The sequence below is a fragment of the Durio zibethinus genome, chromosome 25 (genome assembly GCF_047325235.1).
Source record: "Durio zibethinus cultivar Kanyao isolate XHJ-2024 chromosome 25, ASM4732523v1, whole genome shotgun sequence".
Classification (NCBI taxonomy): Eukaryota; Viridiplantae; Streptophyta; class Magnoliopsida; order Malvales; family Malvaceae; genus Durio; species Durio zibethinus.
The window spans coordinates 19,623,304-19,635,457 of NC_143186.1; the positions used below are offsets into that span (position 1 = coordinate 19,623,304).

Consider the following 12,154-nt stretch of genomic DNA (forward strand, 5'->3'; position numbering starts at 1 on the left):
TATATCAATATAAATTTTGACAATATATAATTTGTGTAATATATATGTTGATATGTTTAAATGCATGATCCGACACGAATAACACGTTTAATTTAATTTTGTTATATGAATACATATTTAACATATTTGACACGTTTAACATATTTTTATATTTATTTTAATTTAATATAAATATATAAAAATTATTTTAATTTTTAATTTTTTAATTATAATATTTAATTAACTATTTAATATCGTATAAAAATTATGTTAAACATTTAATTATTATACTTATTTAATAATTATTATAAAATTATTTTTTAATTAATAATATAAATACACTATAAATATTAATAGTTTATCATTTTGAATTTATACTAAAAATTAATATATTTATGTAATATAAATTAAATTTTAAATATATATTTATTAAATACATATTAAATGAGTATTAAATTTTTTTAATATGTAAGTATTTTTTATATTATTAATATGCCAAATTTATTAAATTGTAAATGATTGATAGTTTATAATTATTTATTATTTTAGTCATATTTTTATATATATTCATATTAGTCATATCTATTCGTATATATCCGTATTAATCATATCTATTTGTGTATATTCATATTATTCATGTTTATTCATATTATGTCTAAATGTATTAATTGTACACGTGTTAATTATATTGTATCATAGTAAAATGTATATTAATGTGTCATATACGTGTTTTAATAATTCGCATCATTACACATATCAAATACGATACAAAATATGACACAAAAACACAAATTGTCAAGTCTAATTTTAATTAATTTCGTTAATTAAATTTAGTTAAATTCATGTTAGAACTCTGATAGATCACTAATTTTGTCCATTCTAGATTGATGATTAATGAAAATAATGTTTATTTAGATTAAACCATATGAGGTACCGAAAAAATGGGTTGTTTAGTGACTTTTTGTATAAAACAATTACAATTTAAGTTCAACTTCTTAATAAATAATAATTCATATATTTATTTTATATTTGTTACATTTCAAATATACATAAAATGTCAAAATTAATATATCACAATTTGTATTTATATATTAAATACAATATTTTTTTTTATTTTAATCAAACTCATAATTTTTTATCATTTTAATATATTTTATATAATTTTTAAATTATATTTTTGTATTTAAAATTGCCATATTTACTTTTTACCTAACCCTTGAAAAGTTAAAAATCTTTGAACATGTTAATATATTTGAATAACACCAACAAAACATAGACAATATATGATGTAAGGAGTTAAAAATTAATAACCATATCTACCACAAAAAATGAATAATGCCAAGTAAATAAAACAATGCTCATTAAAATTTATTAATGTTATGGAAAAGTAGATATCTGAAATGGAAGCCTTAGCAATGGAATCTTTATTTAGGAATTATTGGAAAAAAAAAACCCCAAGTGGGATCCACTTTCGGATTGGCTTTGCCGTCACGTTGGGTCTTGACGGCAAAGCCACTTCCACGATTCACACCCAAGTTGTGAACTCTGAAGTTCACACGTCAAAGTCGTTGGTTAGGACAAAGACGTGTTGACCGACCAAACCATGAGACATGGATTACATCGAGCTAAACATGTCAATCACTTCAGGTTCAAGGTAGACTAAGACTATTGTTGTGGAAAAATGACTGAATATTGCAAGAATGAATAACCTTAACATCAGCTGTAGTCAAAATTTTGATTTCATCAACCATCTAAGATATTGGAAGCTTGCCTACATCTCAGCAAAAGGAAAGAACTATAAGTTTATTTGTCAGACATTTAAATTATCAGAAAATGGCTTTCCTACTGGGAAAAATGGAGACTGCAAACTTCAACAATACTGTCTTTCACATTCTTCTGATTCCATCAACTATACATAACTCTGTACTCAGCGCCGCCAGAATCGACCTTGCTGCCTCTGTTCTTGCATTCGCCTGCGTGATCATGGCGCCAAATCAAAATGTAGTTCAACAATATTTCGATATGTATGTGATTGGCATTTATCAATGTTGTTATCAAGTATAAAGACAGCATATCTGAGACAGATTTGAAAATACAGTAAGGTAAGATGATAGTTCACCTCTGATACTCTTTGGAACGCTCGAGAAACTCTTTCGCAATATCCTTTCTTTCATAAGATTGTAATACCTGTCTGATATCAGCTGGACTATTGCGGGCAACATCTGCGGACAAGCCAAAACAGATGGTACTACACTCAACACAAGAACACAGCAAACGTCTAAATAAAAAAATTCTAATCAAGTGAGACCGTTTGGATCAACCATAGACCCTACCAACTACACTAGTTAACACAGATGCCATATGAAATTTGAACAAAGGAAGCAAGCAAACGGAAAGGAAACAGCATAAGACTTACATTCAAGAAATGGAATAAGATCCAAAAGGGCTGTATCATCTGTCTCAAGCTTATACGGCTTAATAGGGACACAATTTTCTGGTTGAAGGCTAGATTCAAATGCATGAGCACTCACATACAAAATCTTGGCTGGATCCCGGTTAAGCTTTGAAAGATCCTACCAACAGGAACTATTTGTTAACAAGAATATTCATTTTCAAGTAGCTGCTCTTAAAGACACTGTCTCATAGATTAATACACTTAGTATAGCAGAAAACTGAAGAGGGCAAAACAAAAACATAAATGCTTCAAAGAAAAGTAATCAACTATAACTTACTCTATAATGCTTGCCATTCTGATATTTAGTAGCACCCCTTGATAGCCTGAATCGTACATAATGGTTAGGATCCAACCTTTCGCAAACAGGGTCAACATACTGCACAAGCCAAAACAAACAAATAATTATATTGCTGGCAACACCAATTATCAAATACTTGTGTATTTAGAACGGTTGTTACAATGGAAAAGATCAAGTTACCATATTCATCTGGTCAGAATACACAATAATTTCATAAAACTTTGCCAGATGTTCCAAAAAGGCATCTACTCCAGGTCTTTTGAAGGTACGCCAGCCTCTCTCTCGCTTTGCCAACCAAAAAGGAAAAAAAAAAGAAAGAAAAAAATTCCAAACATTTGAGCATGAACTTCAATAATCAAAAAACCAAAATAAAAAGTTTAGGGTTTATAAAGGAAAATGGAAAATAGTTTTAAGTCAAGTTCTTACCTTCCAATCTGTATAAAGTAATGTCTCATTCAGATCTAGGACAAGTGTGAAAACATGCTGCTCTTGAGGATGCAAATCAGGAAGAAGCTTATCTGAGGTTGGTTCCGTAAATTCCTGCAATGCAAGATAAAAGTATAAGAAAATAAAGAAAACAAGCACTTAATGCCTATATAAAGGAAAAACAAAAGATAGGCAGGAAATACAAGAAAACCAGAAACAAGAAAAAGAAGAACAGCACTCACCAGCACATGTTCTTCCACAAACCTCCTGAGATTCAGATACGATTCAAGTGCTTTAGCTGGAACTGAAATGCCACAATCAAATAAACTATGAGCAAATGGGGGTGACAGCAGAACACGTAAACAAATCAATGGTTGACCAAGTCCATAGAAAGCAATCAGCACCAAGTAATGAATTTTGTTTGCTGGCTCAACAAATCCATTTATAATGAAGTAGCCCAATTTTTCTAAAGGAACATTTCCAGACACTAAACTAAAAAAGCTTACATTAAATTAAAACTTAACTCCCTGTAGGCAAATATTGTTCTAGCGATTAGGTTAACATACAGAAGAAAGAGTGTAGAGAAAATTGTAGCTATGGACAAAGAAAGAAGCAATAAGAGATACAGAAACATAATAATGTCCTTACCCGTCATTGCAGCAGAGTAAAGCAAGCCTTGATATTTCTGAAAAAATTTATGGAAAACAAAACATCACCACTTCAATATATGATTCTTTCATAGGAACAACTAAACAATGGCTATATAACATTATTAAGATTTAGCAAAAGCACCACACATGCGCATCCATATTCATAAGCACATTAATATAAATACTCACAAAACTGATATTGATGTATTCATTGCATCACAGACACCAATCATACAGGAATCACCTGTGCGGCCCAACAATGGATGGCTCTTATATGATTATGTACTGAAGTGAGCAGATAAATTGTTTTCCTACAGATTGAAAAAGAATTTGTCGCAAAATCTACCAACTATTTAAACAGCAATGCAGCTAACTATTACTTCTGTTTAACTATGGTTCAAGATGGTAAAACAAAAGACACCAGAACACACTAAACTGATATGAAAGCTACTCAAATAATACCTAAACCAGTTATATGCAACATGACATCATTCAAACAACTGAAATATAATGAGAAAATTCTTTTTTTTTTAAAAAAAAAAACCCAATTTCCAAACATACTCAGACTTACATCAATGGCAGATGCATCTTCACTACGAGTATAATTAGCCGCAGCAGCCCGCAATGCCTTTGCCTTCTCATCTACCTCCTCATATGAACACTCTGCAAATCAAATTAAATTTTAAAAAAAAAAACATTTTTAATCATATAAAAACCCACATTTTAAACAAGATTATAAATAAAATTGAAAATGATTCCAAACTTTATTAAAGGAAAAAAACAAAAAGAAGACTTACTATAAGAGAGATAACCAGCATAGCCAACAGTTCCAGTAACAGATGCGATGAGTCCGTACTTGAGAAAGCTCCAAGCTTTCCTTCCCGAAGCCTGTGGGACAGCTTCTGGCGCAGGCGGAGGAGGAGGCGGCGAAGATTGATCAGAGAGAATAGATTGTGAAGGAATGATCGTTTCTTTAGGAGGATTTGAAGAAGAAGAAGAAGAAGAAGAAACCACTCTTAAACTTAAAACCCTTCCATTAATGATCTTTGAACTACAATTACTTGAAATTATTCGAGATCGAAGAATAATGGAAGACATTTTTATTAGGTTTTTTTATTTGGGGGCTTGCTTGACTGAGGTTTTAGTAATCGTTTAGGGTTTTACAGATCGAAAGTGTGATGAAATACCCTCGGGGATTTTAGTATTTCTTAAATTTAACGATTTGTCTATTCGTGTAAAATATTTTAATTCGTATATTTATATTATATTTTATATAAAAATTAATTATTATATATCAATTTAAAAATATAAAATATATATTTTAAATTTTATTAAATTTATAAATAATTATAACTAAAATTTTAAACTATAGTAATGATATAAAACAAATTTTGTTCATTATTTTAGAACGGTTATTTTCATATTATTATCATTATTAATTTTTAAACATATTACTGTAAATTTAAATGATTTTTTCTTTAAGTATTAAAAAAATTAAAAGGATAAAATCTTGTATTATGATGGCGATAATATCGTATTTTATTTATTTATAATTAGAGTCGGATTAATATTTCAAATAATTTATTTTAAAGTTGATGTGATATGTTCATTAAAAGCTATTTGGATTTATTTTATTTAAATTTTATATTAAAATATTAAAAATATTTTTATATTAATATTGTATATTTTTTCATAGAATTTTAAATTACAATTAAATAAAAAATAATTTTATAATTATAAAACATATTCATGAGTTGAGTTCTAATCCAAAAATTTATGATTATGACTCGATTTTAATTAAAATGATTCGTAAATAAATTTATTTATAACATAAGTATAATCCAATGTACACCTTCAATTAAGTATCTTGAATTTGTAAAATATTATTTATCAATACACATTTATAAAATTTAATTTTTTATAATTATTTTTATTTGATTGTAGGTATTATGTTCAATTATGATAGCTTAATTTAGATCTAATAATTTAAAATATGATACGATAATACAATATAAAAATAATATAAAAATAATACAATTTAAAATTTTAACAATAATTATATATACATTTGATAAAATAAAAATATATTTTATATTTTCATATCAATACAAATTATAATACATAATTTTTAAGTAAAATATAATATAAACATAAAAATTTTAATATTTTATATAATACAAATACTCAAATTACTATCTTTTGAAGCAAAGATAAAGGGAATCAGATCAGCTCTTAAACATTGCTAGAATCAGAGATAGAATCTTGATGTTGTTAAAGCTACCACTTCAAATTAAGCACCATTGGATCTTATTGACTTGAATTAATTATTAGTTCTTTATATATTAGAAAATAAATTGTTAAATATTGGAGAAAAAATCAGGTCTCAATTGTCATTGTATCACTAAATTTGGATATCATAGTTTCAACTTGGATAAGCACATTACATATATTTTTATATATGATGACAAAGACAATTAATTATATAGTTGTTGATGAAGTTGGTGGTGAAATAAATATTTGCTTTAATATTATTAAGAGCCATAGTCACAAAACATTCATCAAGCATTGAGTGCCATGCAATTTAGTCTCAAGTGACCCATACTTGATCATTTCATTTCTTGCAAAATCAAAAGCTTTAAAAAATTATAAAATCTCAAATCGTGTTTATGATCAATTTATGTAATGTTATAGATGGTGATCCTGTTGATATAATTTTTTATATTTGAAGCTGCTGAAATAGTTTATATTATTAAATATTTTATTTTTATTAAAAAAATCATTACTAATAATTTTTTATATGATGAGAAGTTCATCATTCGATCAAAACTAGTTATGGTAATTTTATTAGTATGATCCAATGTCTTTTAGGGGTATATTTGATCATTAATATTCCTTAATTTAGCAGCAAATCTTGATTTATGAACCTTAAAATCAAAATTATAAAGGAAAATCACTTGAAAAACTTTGAATATTTCACATCAATGACAACTACGTATCTCCATTTGGCAATTTCAATATAACATAACATAAGCTGGAAATTTCAAAGATCAAAAGCGACTAAGAACTACCACATTAATGCAGACCTTCAAGGTGTCCCTCAGATCAGCCTATACATGCAATTTCTTGCAGGAAATGGCATTAATTAAAGAACCCTAATAATAGAGTCCTAAAGATATTTCTCATGTACATCTTTCATGATATAAATGATGCAAATAATTGAGTGTGCTCTATGTCCTATAAATACCAGCCTTTGTTTGCAGTAAAGCTTTGAGTTTGCTGCTCCACATTTCCTTCAAGATGGCTCTGAATTGGCTTCTCAGTTCTGCATTTACTCAAGTTTTCGGCCACACAGATGGCGGTAACTTTCACTCCAAGGCAGCGGTAGCATGCCATAATGAAGGGCTTGTCCATGGAAATCTGAAAGGTTGCAAGGAAATGAATGGAGGGGTTGCCAGCATCAAAATCAACAAGGAAGACTACCCAAATGGCTTCCAAATGCCAGTTCATTATCCTCGATACTCGAAGGCGGATTATGAGAAGATGGAAGAATGGAGGGTGGATATGCTACTGAAAGAATATGGATTCAGCTTCAAGGGCAGCACTCTTGATGAGAAGAGAGCATTTGCCATGGGAGCATTTCTGTGGCCTGATCAGCTTTGAGATGCTACCACTATATAATGAATCATCCCTTGTTCGGAAGTCTTTGCATAAAGCTATGCTTTAGTGGCAAAATCTTCTATTGCTTGATGATTTAGATGTGTAATTAGGTCCTAATAAACTTGTAGTAACTATGCAGTAATCATGCTTTTGTATAGAAATCATGTGTTTAATTAGGGGTTTGAAATGTTACCAGCACTAAGCCATCCTAAATTATAACTTTTCCTTATGGTTTTGTTAATCTTAATCTAGTTGGCTATATGAACTGTTAGTTTAATAGTAATGAAATCAGTTTTAAGGCTGAAGATCTCAAGTTCAAATTGGCCGAATTTTAACTCAAAAAACTAAAAAAAAACAAAATTCAAACTACTAATTTATCTAAATCAATGCTTTTACAAGCCAAGAGTTGTGATTTCTAGAACCCTATATATGATCAAATTAACCCTCTGAATTGCTTGTGATATAAGAAATCTTTTACCTACTAATTATTAGCCAATTATTACCTTTGGAAATCAAATTCTCATTGCTACCTAACACTAAATAAACTTGTGTTCCAATCAAATCATTAATTGCTGTTGGTAATAAACAGGGGTTTTCGGATAGGTTTAGAACAAGATAATGATCACATATAACAACCAATTAACAAGAAACTCAACCCTTTTTCCCTTGTCTGCCATTACCAACAACTTGATCAAAAGATATTCTGGTTTTGCATCACTTTCAGAGGGAACATTGGGATGGTATCAAAGTGTGCATAAAGCTTTTTTAAAAGGTTTGCTGTTATGTGTGCAAAGCAAGCCAAGAAAAAGTAAAGAAAGAAAGAAAGAAAAAAAGTGAAAAAAATCATAAGAAAACAAAATGAATTTCGTGAAGCTTGGAATTGGAAACAAATGTTAGTTGGAACTTGGATGGCTTGGAGCCGTGCTACACATGATCATTGAAAATACTTCTTTAGGACCATTGATTTCTTAGCTAACTCAGATAAGTAAAGTCTACTTTTTTTAATTTATTCGATCAATTTCTCGTAAATTTGAGGTTCTCTTTGAATTCGTGGTGAGAAAATGAAGGAAGGTTTTTTATTTAGTAGATTATGGAGTGTATTTAACGAATATGTTTGAAGAGAAATACGTTAAAAGAAAGAAAAATCAATCTTATAATTTAGTCTAAAGATTTTTTACTTTCAAGAAATAATTGCACACAAAGTCATGGCATAGAAGAGGCCCTTTCAATGAAAAAGAAAGCAAAGAAACATGGCTGAAAGTTGTGAACACATGTGTTATAAATGATACAAGTGATGTAAATTTTGGGATTTTACAATTATTTTCAAAACATTAATCATGAGAAAATGACAGAATTTGGTAGTTGTAAAATTAACATCAATGATTTTGCAATTTCATATGTTTTATTAGAATTTATTTACCAATGATGAAATTTTAGATGTTTTATTACCCATCTAACTAAAAAAAATTTTAAAAAAAAATCAAAAGAAGACAGAAAAATGGTATTAAAGTTTGTCATATGGATTCATCCAAAACACCCAAAAGTAGAAGAAAGGTATCATGAGCAAGATATAGTGTCTGTTTTGGGGAAAAAGAGAAGATGGGATAAGAAAAATAAAAAAGAACTGTTGACTTCTTTTTTATAAATGGTTAGATTGAAATGAATGCTGTGACCCTGAATTCATCCCATTACTCCATATGTAGACTTTCATTTGAATTTGAACCTCTCGTTTTTTGTTTCTTCTTATGGATTTTGGTCCCCAACTTGCCATTGATTGCCACATCTGACCAATTTTCTCAATCATGTACCAAAAAAATAAATCAGTCAATGTCAAATTGGTAAGCAATAAGGTAACTCTTTACCTAATGGGATGACAGCGAGAAAGTTTACAATTGTCAAGTAAATGGAAATTTCAATCCCCTTCCAAATGGCAACCTGAAATTTGATGCAAATCAGATAAATCTTAAAGGTTTGGTTTGCTTGCCTTAAGACTTCAGTTTGAGGGATATTTTGTGGCTATGATTTGCATGCAAAACAAGGGTTCTTTTGGAAAATCAACCCTCATTTCATGTAAATCAAATCAGTTTGATTCCTCTATAAAAAGGCCAAGCCCCTTTGTTTCTTTGACATACCAATTATCCTTGCAACTTCAAGCCATTCCAAGTTCAATTTCAAACTCCAAAACCCTTTTTTAGGTTCAAAAAATGGATCAAACAGAAAACCAGAAGCAGCAATCTTTGAGTCAGTTTATAAAATCTCAGTTTCATGGAAAACTGACTAAGTTGCTTCTTTCGGTTTCTGTTTTTTCCTTATTGTTTTCTCATTCATATTGGTTTTCTTTGCTCAATTCCTTTAACTTCAACTTCCATAATTCACTTCCTTTCCAGTTGTTTACCCATTCTATTGATAAGAAATGCATATTCCTTTTTTGCAATGGACTGCTTGTTTTTGTTGTAAAATACTCGGGGTTAATCAGTCCTTCATCCAAGAATAATCTTAGTGATGATCAGTCTTTCAAGAGCTATGAAGATGTTCCACAATCTGAATCAATTGTTTTGGATTCACAAGCACCATTGTTGGAGATGGAAGTTGCCTTGGAGAGCACTGCTGAGGCACTAAAAAACAGTAGTGTTATGGAAGGAATAGAAGAAGAGGAAGAAGAATTAGCTGCAGCAGAAAAAACAATGGAAAACTTCACCCTGGAAGAGGAAGAGGAAGAAGAAGAAGGAGAAAAATGGGGTTTGATGACAAGTGAAGAAGAAGAAGAAGAAAATGCTGCTTTCTCTGAAGAAGCTCAAGGAGTGGTAAAAGGGTCAAATGATGACTTTTTTGTACAAAACTTAGAAGAAAGCGAAAATTATGAAGAAGAAGTGGAATTAGTTGAAGGAAATAGAGTGTTAAGTACAGAAGAGCTAAACAAAAAGTTTGATGAATTTATCAGAAAGATGAAAGAAGAATTAAGGATCGAAGCTCGACAACAATTAGTCATGGTTTAAGGATCATACTGAGATGATTCCTAGAGAAATAAAAATCATCAGAATCTCCTTAATTTGCATGTTTGTATAATCTAATATTAGTAAATTTTTTGCCTTCTGTTTCTCCTATAGACTATATTCTGTACAGAATTGCTAGTGTAGTAAAATTTCTGGTTCTTTCAGGGGATTGAGACTGCAGTTGCATGTAAATTATGTGTTTGGTTATACATTCTTAGCCTTAAGTTTTAACTTTTAATGCTCCATTTGCAAGGAAATGTGTTAATAAAGATCCGAACCAGATGCATATTCATAATCTAAATTTTTCTGGGTAATTTGATTTGACAATTACTATCCAAACTTTTAAACAGAAACAAAAATTCATGGTGGCAGGAGCCAGATCATGAACTGGTTCAGAATCTGATTGCTAACAAATCAACCAATCAGAAGTAACCTATTGAGACACATCGATGATGACAAAGAAAATATGAGGGGGAATACCCCAATCCTCTATGCATCATATGGTTATATCAGATATCAGGTCTTTTCAAAATTTTCTATTTTAAGCATTTAAATGATATTAAAGAAAGGACCCTGTGAAAATGATGGCAATTAGGATTAGCTTTGATTATCAAAAAGCACTGTGCTAGCTGTAGATTTCCTTCACTTTCAGACAAGGGTAAATTAATTGATTGCTTTGTTGATTTTGTTTTGCTTTTGTAAGAGAGATTAAGATTTCAACACTTGGGATACTTCCTCACCTGATTTGTGAATTTCTTTTGGAAAATAGACAAATTATAAAAGTACATTACATAGAAGAAAAATTGTGGATTAAGTTTCATCATTATCAGCACTCACACACTACCAGACTAATAGGGTTAATTAGTCTAATGAACAATCTCCATTTGACAGCTTTAAGATTTTTATGATTGCATTTAGATAAATGTCAGTTTTAAGTTTGTAACTTTGATCATTCATATAATTCTGCTCATAATTCTGGATTCAATGCTTGTTCTGTCCTGCTATACACCTAACATGTATCAGAAATCTTTATAGCTTTGCGGTCAAGTAACTTAGAACGAAATAATTGACTAAGGCTTCATTTGTTTCACAGAAAATTACTTTCAAAAAATAATTTCTGCATTTTCAGGTATTCATTTGACAGAAAACGAACTGACCAATGGAAAATAACTTACTAGTTAACAAAAAATAAAGCAATTTTTCTGAAAATTGTCTTACCCTTCAAAAAAGAGTTGTCTATGAGTAGAACTACTTATCATTGTTTTTTATCATAATTTTACTCAAGTCCGACCTTGTACATAATGTGGGGAAGAAACATGATGGCATAGTTTCAATTCATCTTACAACAGGATTCATTACCCTTAAACATAGAAATGAAATCCAGCTAAGAATTCCCACAACAATAGTAGTACTGTTTTAGGCTAATTGCTAGGCTGCTGCTTTGAACCCATTAAAGCTGACAATTGTCATCTCTGATCAGCATTGACATATCCTCTTTCAGTTCCTGATTACCAGGGTTTCAAAATTGCCAATAATACCATGAGGCAACTCTTTTGGATCCAATGAAAAGCTTGGAACTTGATGTGGGTGCATATTCTGCCAACATGCTGTTTCACAGTAGCAGAAATGATCATGCCATGGAATCAATGATTTATGTCTTAATCTTGATCCTGCAAATTGCCATCTCATAGGCATA

The 12,154-nt window shown here is 29.9% G+C and overlaps 3 protein-coding genes across 3 annotated transcripts; 2 read left to right on the plus strand and 1 right to left on the minus strand.

The window, feature by feature from the left end:
• Positions 1 to 1,647: 1,647 nt before the first annotated feature.
• TIM50 (Haloacid dehalogenase-like hydrolase (HAD) superfamily protein) lies at positions 1,648 to 5,023 on the minus strand. The gene is made up of 10 exons (XM_022861017.2): positions 4,606 to 5,023; positions 4,380 to 4,471; positions 3,807 to 3,843; positions 3,401 to 3,462; positions 3,159 to 3,272; positions 2,913 to 3,017; positions 2,712 to 2,810; positions 2,396 to 2,552; positions 2,099 to 2,201; positions 1,648 to 1,952 (listed from the first exon to the last, which is right to left on the minus strand). Exons 1-10 carry the CDS (start codon positions 4,904 to 4,906, stop codon positions 1,907 to 1,909), a joined length of 1,116 nt encoding a protein of 371 aa, XP_022716752.1. The 5' UTR covers positions 4,907 to 5,023; the 3' UTR covers positions 1,648 to 1,906.
• A 2,003-nt stretch (positions 5,024 to 7,026) lies between these two features.
• LOC111276423 (uncharacterized) lies at positions 7,027 to 7,706 on the plus strand. Its single transcript, XM_022862153.2, has one exon. It carries the CDS (start codon positions 7,106 to 7,108, stop codon positions 7,466 to 7,468), a length of 363 nt encoding a protein of 120 aa, XP_022717888.1. The 5' UTR covers positions 7,027 to 7,105; the 3' UTR covers positions 7,469 to 7,706.
• Positions 7,707 to 9,473: 1,767 nt separating this feature from the next.
• LOC149511773 (uncharacterized) lies at positions 9,474 to 10,622 on the plus strand. The gene has a single exon (XM_089754816.1). The coding sequence runs from the start codon at positions 9,670 to 9,672 to the stop codon at positions 10,459 to 10,461; it is 792 nt and encodes a 263-aa protein (XP_089610942.1). The 5' UTR covers positions 9,474 to 9,669; the 3' UTR covers positions 10,462 to 10,622.
• The last annotated feature ends 1,532 nt before the right edge of the window (positions 10,623 to 12,154 follow it).

What these genes read in the sequence shown, in the direction of transcription:
- LOC149511773 (XM_089754816.1), top strand. Translation starts at nt 9,670, where the DNA reads ATGGATCAAACAGAAAACCAGAAGCAGCAATCTTTGAGTCAGTTTATA.
- LOC111276423 (XM_022862153.2), top strand. Translation starts at nt 7,106, where the DNA reads ATGGCTCTGAATTGGCTTCTCAGTTCTGCATTTACTCAAGTTTTCGGC.
- TIM50 (XM_022861017.2), bottom strand. Translation starts at nt 4,906, where the DNA reads ATGTCTTCCATTATTCTTCGATCTCGAATAATTTCAAGTAATTGTAGT. An exon ending in AGAATGGCAAGCATTATAGA is followed by an intron (nt 2,553 to 2,711) that starts GTAAGTTATAGT and finishes TCCTGTTGGTAG; the next exon opens with GATCTTTCAAAGCTTAACCG. An exon ending in CGTTCCAAAGAGTATCAGAG is followed by an intron (nt 1,953 to 2,098) that starts GTGAACTATCAT and finishes ATGATCACGCAG; the next exon opens with GCGAATGCAAGAACAGAGGC.